Raw genomic sequence first — 9298 nt, forward strand, 5'->3', positions numbered from 1 at the left:
TCTTGAGACATTTGTGAGAACAAAAGTGCAACCTGAAAAATAGAAGGTTTTGCCAAAATTCAAAATTTTGCCTTTGAAATAAACCTTGAGAATGTTAGTATAAAAGTATTAGAGTTGGCATTACCTTTAGCCCTTCTGCTGTGCAGTCAGAGACTTGCCAACCATGGTCCTGCATTGAGAAAGTCCATGCTCCTTTACTAATGTGTCGGTACATAGCTTTGAAGTCACCAGAAGGGTTTTCTCGGATCTAGAAAATAACATGATTAGGTTAAGCATTATCTTTCATAGAATCACGGAAGGAGTATTTGATATATATTCTGACCTGTGAAGCCTTAACAAACTCATGTGATTTCCTGAGTGTTGACCCATACTCTTCATTTAGATTACAAGAGAGAATTGCTTGAATAGCAAAACCCGCATCCCACATCTGACAGCCAAAACTCTGCATCGCATAAATCAAGCATCATAAGTAAATGCTTTTAAGTATATGTGATTGCATTAACATGCTCACATGCTTATGAATGTGCTAATTATGCTTTTTTTCTTTTTCTTGAAAAGTCAAGTAACCGAAAGACACAAGGGAATGGTCATATTACCTGAACTTTTAGGCCATCTTCAGCAACCCAATAGTTGTCTGGAAGTCTAGCTAGATGAAGCTTGTATGCCTCTGAATTTGGATCTTCAACCCAACGGGCAAGCAAACATAGAACCTGTAATGCAAGTAACCTCGACAAATTTAGTTCAATGATGTCACACCAAATACTTTGATTTTATATTTCTTTCATTCGAATTGAACTGCAACACAAGTATTGACCTTTTCTACGCTTCCAATGCAGAGGTATTTGGTGTTCTCATCCTCATAACGTACATGACCAATTGCAGCTTTTACTGCCTTCTCTCTCAACATTGAAAAGGGCCAACGCGTCAGGATAGGCTCGGCTACATGGTGAAGAAAATCCCATAGCATATCTTGCATGAGGGGATGCGGATAGTAGAGATCCTCCTAAATTAGCACATTGTGTAAGTTTTATGTAGGCATCAACTTCGTGAAAATTGCTAATAAGCAGGATATGATATTGATATTTCTAACATGGACAAGAAATGCAAAAAGACTTCAAATAACCTTAGCAATTGTACTCCGAGCTTTGTTCCAGTTAATTTGATGGTAAGGCTCATTGTATAACTCTTGTCTTATTGATTGAATCAAGCCGGTGATTGGGCCGACAAATCTCTTTCCATATAAATAAGACATTGGCATGTAAACCAAGCGACCGTAGCATAACATTTTGCCTGTATTTCGTATAATGAAGGTTGTGACGATCAGATACATGCACTATGCTAACTGCTACATAAATTTTTTGAGTGATATGCATCTTAAAAGGTGTTCTTTTCAACAAAAATATGTGAGTTGCAAAAACCTGGATGCATAGGGAAGAAATTAGGAAGAATCCAGAATTCTGGGGGCAGTGGATTGCAGCCCGACCACTCATATACTCCTAGTACCTATACAAAAGAGGAGGCTTTTCAAGTTTACTAACAAAAATAAATAACATTTGGTTGATACGAAATTTGACAATATATATTAGGAATATAAAGAACTTATAATCAAATAGTGAAATTTTAAATATATTAATTCAGTAAAAAGTTATTAAGTAGTGTAACATTAACGAAAGCAACATTGGCTAACGAGTTCAATTGGTCATACTGTGACCCAAAACTTTCCCCATGATGGAATTGCTACTAAACTACCATGGTCAAGGATCCATTTCCGTCCTCTAGCCATAGCCATGTCTTCACCATCTTCAGGTCCCTCTCCAAGTAGCCTTAAGGCAATGTAACTCAAAGCTGTGCCAAACATTGTACTGTGACCTTCAATATGGAAGCCCCAACCTCCGTCTTCATTCTGTCCAACAAACAAACGAACATCAGTTTATAAAGAAAATGGACAGAATTTTCTTCCAAATCATATTGGAGAAAAATCCACCCAATTCACTAGGTGGAAACCCAAAAGACTTTAGGTGTATATTTTACTCCCATGACTTTCAGTGTCTTTTTTTTTTTTTTTTCCTAATTAAATGGGGGATAAAAATGTGATTACCCTTCTATTAATAAGGGATGCCATTCCCTTTGACCTTTTTTTTTCCTCTCAAATTAAGGAATATTCCATGTTACTGAATTTATATAGATCCTTTGGAACTATGAGCTATTTGAGCACAAAGTTATTTTCAATTACAACAGAATATTACCTGGTGATTATACAAGTATCGAATTATTTCCTTCTGATGTGCTGGTGAAAGCATAGCATGGAGACCTCCCGTAATGTACAATGCCATTACCTGCATGGCAATAATTTGAAGTTAAGTTAAATGTAACAAACAAGTCACTGGGTTATCCCCATATAGCAAGTCATAAATACAATATATATATATATACACACACACGTTTGGTTGTGCGTTTAAGAGCTTGAATTCAAAAAATCAAAAGGTATATGCAATAAATTGCACCAATCTGATTCGCCAAGAAATTGTCCTAATCTGATTGGCCTCATGGAATGAACATATTCAAGAAGTGTTACAATTTTGACAACATTTTTTTTCTTAGGCAAAGGTAGAGAGAGAGAGAGAGAGAGAGAGAAAGAGAGAGAGATACCATGGGTTGAAGGAAAAACAAAGGGCCAGCAGATTCAGCAGGCCAGTGGCCATCATGGGCTTGAATGGATGAAAAAAAGCTCAGTGCTCTTTTCAGAGTAGTTATCACTGCCTCCTCTGTTATCTCCTCTGTTTCTTTCACTTGGACTGGTGGTGGCATAGGCCCACATGGGTTCTCCTTTCTAAGCTGTGAGTTTCCATATCAAAGAGTTAGAGATATGTCCAAGTAAAATGAGACAATAACTCACATATAGAATTTATGAGAGTCTAACACAAAGCACTAATATATGATATGTTCCTAATATTTCCCATTTATTGAAGTCATTTTAGGTGGTCATTGACATCATTTGGGCTTAGGCTGATGATGAAGTAATTATCATCATGCACCATTGTCAGTTTCTAAAGTTCATAAAAGAAAAATGGAGAGAGAGAGAGAGATACATATATTCAATTGGGCCTGCCTTTTAGGCATTAATTTATGGTTTAAAACAATGAACTGGGCCTCGTGTGCTAATCGAGCATCTACAAGCGAAATGATGTGACATCCATGTGCATTTTTTTTTTTGGACATCCATATGACATCCATGTGTATTGAGTTGAGGAAATTCTTCAATATCATTTTTGAAAAATAACCTTGTCCTTTGTTTACAAAAACAAAATGCTAACAGGTCCACTTAGGATAATGGTTAATAATTTATTTTAAAAAAGTTTTGACATACTTTTATGTGAAATGAAAAAAATTGTCAAAACATTAATTACTTTTTTTTTTCATAAAACTTTTTTTAAAAGGATTATTAACCATTGCCCTAAGGGTATCTGTTAGCATTTTCTTTAATTGTTAATGGTTCTAATTTGAACCTACCGCTGAAATTACTTTTGTCTCTATCAATAACAACCTATAATAACCTGCAATTTAAATTTGTTATGAAAGTGTTATAAAAATATTGTAAACATAGCATTTTTCTTCTTTATAACTAATTTATGGAAAGAATAATTCCAACCAAATCCATTATTAGACAACAATAAATTTTACCACTGAAACCCACCATTCTTTTAGTTCATGCTGTTATTAGAAATTCCGTTTACAAGTTCCATAATTACATAACCCAAAAGTCAAAAAGATTTCGTACTATCTTAGAACAACAGTTTCACACGGAAATATAGTGGAAATTCCTAAGGTTCAAACGCAATTATGCCGAGCAATCAACCAGGAATTCTAGTAGGAAATGTTAATTCACTTGACTATTATTATTATTATTTTTTAATTTCTAATTGACCTCAATTCTATTTATGTGAGGTGCAGTGAACAAAATATCTAATTGTGTGAGGAAATGAATGTGAAAACCCTAGTGGATGGAATTGCAAAAGATGGGTTGTCTCAGCAAGAATAATGGATCTCCAAAAGGTGCAACCTTTCACCTCATCTTTTGATTATACTCCATTGTCACCAAATTTGAAAAAAATGATTGAATACTTTGAGAGTACCATAAATGTGTATTCTTTTCTCTCATATGAATTGTGGATCCCACTATAATTTTGATTAATGAGACTCACAGTTATGTGAGAAGGGGGAGTACACATTTATAGTATTCCAAGAGTACTCAATAATTACCTCAAAATTTGGATTTTACATTGACTTTGCTAATTAATGCCCATTACAAAGTTGTCTTTGAACTTGTCCAATTGTTAAATAATACTATTTATTTATTTAAAAATAAACACACACGCAAAGGAGAAGGAAAAAGTTCTAACATAAAGGCACACTTCAATTCTACTCAAAAGTTATGGTAACTTTATTAGAAAAAAATAAAAATAAAATAACCATGATAACTTTTAAGTTTTAAGGGAGAGTAAGATAAGTTATATTACATATAACACACATTCTTAAGCAATGTGAAGTAATTACTTTATTATTATTTTTTTTTTTATAGAAACTGTTAAATATTAGCTCTGATACCATGTTAAATGGACAATATTATCAAACGCAATGTGTTATACCATGTTGTGTATGCTAGAGTGGATGCGGAAGAGGAAGTATAGAATAAGAACACTGAGAACACGAGGGTTACGTGGTTCAGCCTTAACGGCCTACATCCACGGAGGAATCCCTTAAGGGCTACATCTTTATTGTATAAGAGTGTAGTACAAAACCTGTGTTACAATGAACCCTAACATGAGTATATATAGACGACTAAACCGTAGACTACTAGTACAAGCAGGAATGAGCTTGGGCCTATTACATTAGGCTAATATGTCTAATATATATCTCTAACAGAAACAAACACACATAGACAAGAGAAGGGGATAGGAATTCGTTAAATAATACTTAAAAAGATAACGTAGATTTTGTCCACAAATCCAAAAAAGGCTAAACCATGAATACGAAATTGTACTCTTCAAAGTTCAAAATTGACCATTCACAATCATTGTGGAACCCAAGGCCATGTCGAATCTTTTCTTTTCTTAAGCCTTAAGTTACTGAACGGGTATATTTGCTTATGTGTATGTTACGATGAGCTTATTTTCATTAAATATTTAAAAGTTTATTTAGTTATTGTGTACAAGTACAATTAATTAAACTTCAAAATAAGTTAATCCAAAATGAATACTAGGAATAAAACTATAAAAGACAGTCAAACCAGATCTTTTCTAAACTATAAAATTATGAAACCGTGTGGAAACTGACTCCCTACAAAAGTAAGCAAATTGTGGAATTGCATCTCTCTCTCTTGGGGGAAAAAAAAGAAAAGAAAAAAGAATTGGGTGTACTTTTTTTATTTTTCAATATTCCAGTTCACACTCTCTTTGACCGTCATTTTTTCTTCCCATTCTATATGAACCTGTGTGGCAATTCCAACTTCGGAGAAGAGTGTTTTTTCTGATAGCCAAAGGTTATCAAGTACTATTTAAAGGAAAATAGGAATGTGATTCTATGGATAGAAAAATAAAGTCATGAGTTTGACTATGGATGTCCTAGTTTGACAAGGCATGTAGGCATGACTTCCCAAGTCCCATCTCTCTCTCTCTCTCTCTCTCTCTCTCTCTCTCTCTATATATATATATATGTAAATGTGATCATTTTTTCCTACCATTCCACCTGTTATTCTGAATGCATGGGTTTTTGAGTGTCTTAATTTGAATGAAATGGATTGAAGAAGCTACACACTTGACTACTCAAAAATGACAGATAAAGAATTGTTTTCAGAGTTCTCATCATCTTTAGATGGTTTAGGGTCTTGAGTGGCCCTGTCTATAACATTGCTGCTAATGGGTTAGTCTCTTAATGCGCGAAAGTGATAAAACAGTCACTTTCCAATTGAAAATTTGAAACCATGTATCACATCACATGGTCCACCATTACTACGTGGTAATGGTGGTTTGGAAAATTGTAATATGAAAAGGATTTGGTTGGCCCTGTCTGTCAAGATTTCTTAAATTACTCATCAAAGAATGTACTTGTGTTACGATACCGTCGCCTCACAATATATGTGGATCTCACGTTTTTGGGTTATGTAAGACTGTTTCATAAAATAATTTTTCAACTTATGAGGTGAGTCTCAATTTTATAATTAAAAGTTTTTTATTTTTAAATTTCAATTGTTATGAGTGAGTAATTTGGGAAAATATATTAAAGTATGTAGGCAGTGGTGACTTTAGGAATTTTATTTAGAGGGTTCATTAAATAATATAAGTTGAAACAAAATTTAATTAAAATAAAACTTGACTATATCGAGTTACCAACAAAAAAACACGCAAATGCATAAAGTTTTACAATTTCTTTCTATCAGTTTCATATTTTGAATCATTACAAACCCTCTGTATTTCCTAAAATTTAAATTATATAAAGTTATATCATGTTTATACTATATATGTACACATTTACACACATCGCAATTGACACAAAAAAATTATTAAAAAAAAGTTCATAACCAGTAGTAAACACACTCACACATATAATATAAATTTATAATGAAATAGATACTCGCAACTCACAAATATTCACTCTTTATTCTTAGAGTTGAAAATACCAGTGTTATTAAATTCGTTCCGCTCCGGCCGGAATGGCCGGAATATTTCGTACCGGGATGCAATCCGGAATGGAAATACCACCCGTTCCACCTCGGGTCCAATTCCGGCCAGTTTCGGGTCATTCCGGCCATTCCGGTTGATTCCGGTCAATTTCGGCCGAAATGTAAATTTCGGCCGGTACCAGTTTTTAGCCAAAAAAAGAAAAAAGAAAAAAGAAAAAAAAACTTAAACTCACAAACCCATCAACACGGCATCTTTCCACCTAGCACTGATCGCCTAAAGAAGTTCAAAACTTCAAATCAAATCCACTACAAAGCTACCAAATGATTTGTTTTTTTTTTTTTTTTTTTTTTTTTTTTTAAAAAAAAAAAAAAAAAAAACAAAGGAAGAAGAAGAGAATAGAAATTTAGAGCAGTTGTGAAGGAAGCTCAAATTTTTGCTGCGTTGGAAACTTTCTTCTTTAGTCCAGAACTTAAATTTTTGGTCTGGGTCTCTCAAACTTTCCAAGAACTACTTCTGTAAGAGTAAGTCAGATGGAAATATAAAATGAAGAAGAAAGAGTGGAGGAGAAGGTGTAAGAAATGCACGTGGGTGATGGAATGGGATTAGGTGAAAAGGTGAAAAGTGGCTTTCTAGGAGTTTCCTTTCATGCTTATTTACAAAAATACCCAAATTTAAATTTTAAAATAACTAATTTAATCACTTTATTATTATAGTAATATTTATTTTAAAACAGTATATTACATTCATTAAATATGATATTACATTTATAAAATTTGGCTTAAGAATAACAATGAGTAATAACATTTTTTTGATTAATTACTAATATATATATATATATATAATTGGTAATTCCGAAACAGTCTAAAACGGTACGTCGAAATAGGCTGGAACCGAAATATTCCGTTCCAATAGGTAAACCGAAACGGACACCGAAACGGTATTCATAACAATGGAAAATACCAAAATAGTCAAATAATTAATTGAGATTCATAAGAGAGAAATCTATATGATCTGTGTTGTTGTTTGATTTTAGGATGGACTGATCTGTGTTGTTTTAGTTTTGGGTTGAGTTGGCTTATGTTATTGTTTAGTTTTGAGTTGGACTTATTTGTGATTAGGGTGTGTAAAATTCAAGTCTTGGTGTTCAAAAATATTTTTTTAAAGTAAAGTAAGCTAATAAAAATAAATTTATATATAATATTTTTATTTTCAAGTGAGGGAGTTCATTTGAACCCCTTGAACAACACTTAACGCTGCCCCTATATGTAGGCCTGCAATATGTTTAAGCCTCGTGAACCATAATATCTCTAATAACTGGTTGCTGGTTGACTAGTCTATGATGCTTGTAGACTAATGAACATGATGAAATGTTCAACATGATTTTTTTAGAAAAGGTATGAGAGAAAACACACACACACACACACACAGACACATATATATATATATATATATTCACACATATATGGGCATAGTTACCTGCATCCTCATCAAAAGATCAGCACTTTGCTTCTTATGAAACCTGTTTTTCTTAAACTCCTCACGCATTCTTTCAACTTCAGCACGCTCTTCTGGAGTACCGGCATCGGGGTCGAATTCCCAGTGTTGCCGCCCAATGAAATTGTTCAGACTCACCAAATCTGGCCCTCCTTCGGCTATCTTCAGCTTCCACATCCTCTAAATATGTAACGAATACAAGTCCTAGAGTCATACGAGATAAAGTTAATATGATCATTAGCCTAATAATATTTGAAATGAACCAAACCCAATTATGTACACAGAGAGAGAGAGAGAGACAGAGAGAGAGAGAGAGAGAGAGAGAGCCTGTCATAGCTGGTATGAAACTTTGTATAATATGAATCATAGCCAACCACAAAATATTTCTTAGTAAATATATATGTGCAAATTATAATCGTATCTAAGAACAAACCATGATATAAATTCTCGAAAAATTAAAACTTTTGCAAAGAAAAATGTATAAAAACGGGATTAGGTCTTAATTAGGACAACTTTCTTTTTATTTTTTTCGAAGGAGTTAGGACAACGTTAATATAACATGCTTTGCAGCAAGATCATTTTCTGCTAGTAATACTAGTCTGCATAGAAAGAGATCAAGATAATTTTCTTGAGAAAATTGGAGAGATTGGAGAGCGAGAAATGAAGAACAGAGGAGGTGGAATATTTGAATGATACCTTTAAAGATTTAGAAAATTGTGTGTTTGTTCCTTAGTGAGGCACCAAATCCAAGTGGCTGGCACGCACAGAGAACAATTTTCTTAGGGTGATGCGAGTAGTTGTGAGCTCTTCACCCTTTAAATAGGAGAGATACAGAGAAGGAGAAGAATGGGGTAGGTAAAAGCAGAAGGGACGGCGTAAGCAATTGAGTCATGACTTGTGATGTATGCTTGATGCTTCCCATGCACTATAATAATAGCAAAGCCTAGATTACAATAGGAAAATGCTAAAATAATTAGTTTCACAAAATATTTATTCCTTGCGTAATAAGTTTTTAAGGGTATATGTGATTCATTGTTATGAACATATGTCATTATTTTATGTAATTGGTTAATCCTTTGAAAAAACATATTTTACTTGTAATTGGGTAGATCTAGGATGTGTTT

General features: G+C 33.6%; 1 protein-coding gene across 1 annotated transcript in view; it reads right to left on the reverse strand.

Annotated features, from left to right (window-relative positions):
- LOC136063116 (lupeol synthase-like) overlaps positions 1-9000 on the reverse strand; it is an 11611-nt gene extending 2611 nt beyond the window's left edge. The window contains exons 1-12 of the mRNA XM_065763025.1: positions 8871-9000; positions 8157-8378; positions 2650-2835; positions 2247-2336; positions 1706-1903; positions 1419-1503; positions 1124-1290; positions 815-1003; positions 597-710; positions 323-442; positions 125-247; positions 3-32 (exon numbers count right to left, since the gene is read on the reverse strand). Of these exons, the coding sequence (XP_065619097.1) occupies positions 3-32; positions 125-247; positions 323-442; positions 597-710; positions 815-1003; positions 1124-1290; positions 1419-1503; positions 1706-1903; positions 2247-2336; positions 2650-2835; positions 8157-8351 (1497 nt within the window). The 5' untranslated portion in view covers positions 8352-8378; positions 8871-9000. The remainder of the gene's footprint in view (positions 1-2; positions 33-124; positions 248-322; positions 443-596; positions 711-814; positions 1004-1123; positions 1291-1418; positions 1504-1705; positions 1904-2246; positions 2337-2649; positions 2836-8156; positions 8379-8870) is intronic.
- Between the last annotated feature and the right edge of the window lie 298 nt (positions 9001-9298).

The sequence above is a fragment of the Quercus suber genome, unplaced genomic scaffold (assembly GCF_002906115.3).
Source record: "Quercus suber isolate HL8 unplaced genomic scaffold, Cork oak 2.0 scaffold_487, whole genome shotgun sequence".
Lineage (NCBI taxonomy): Eukaryota > Viridiplantae > Streptophyta > Magnoliopsida > Fagales > Fagaceae > Quercus > Quercus suber.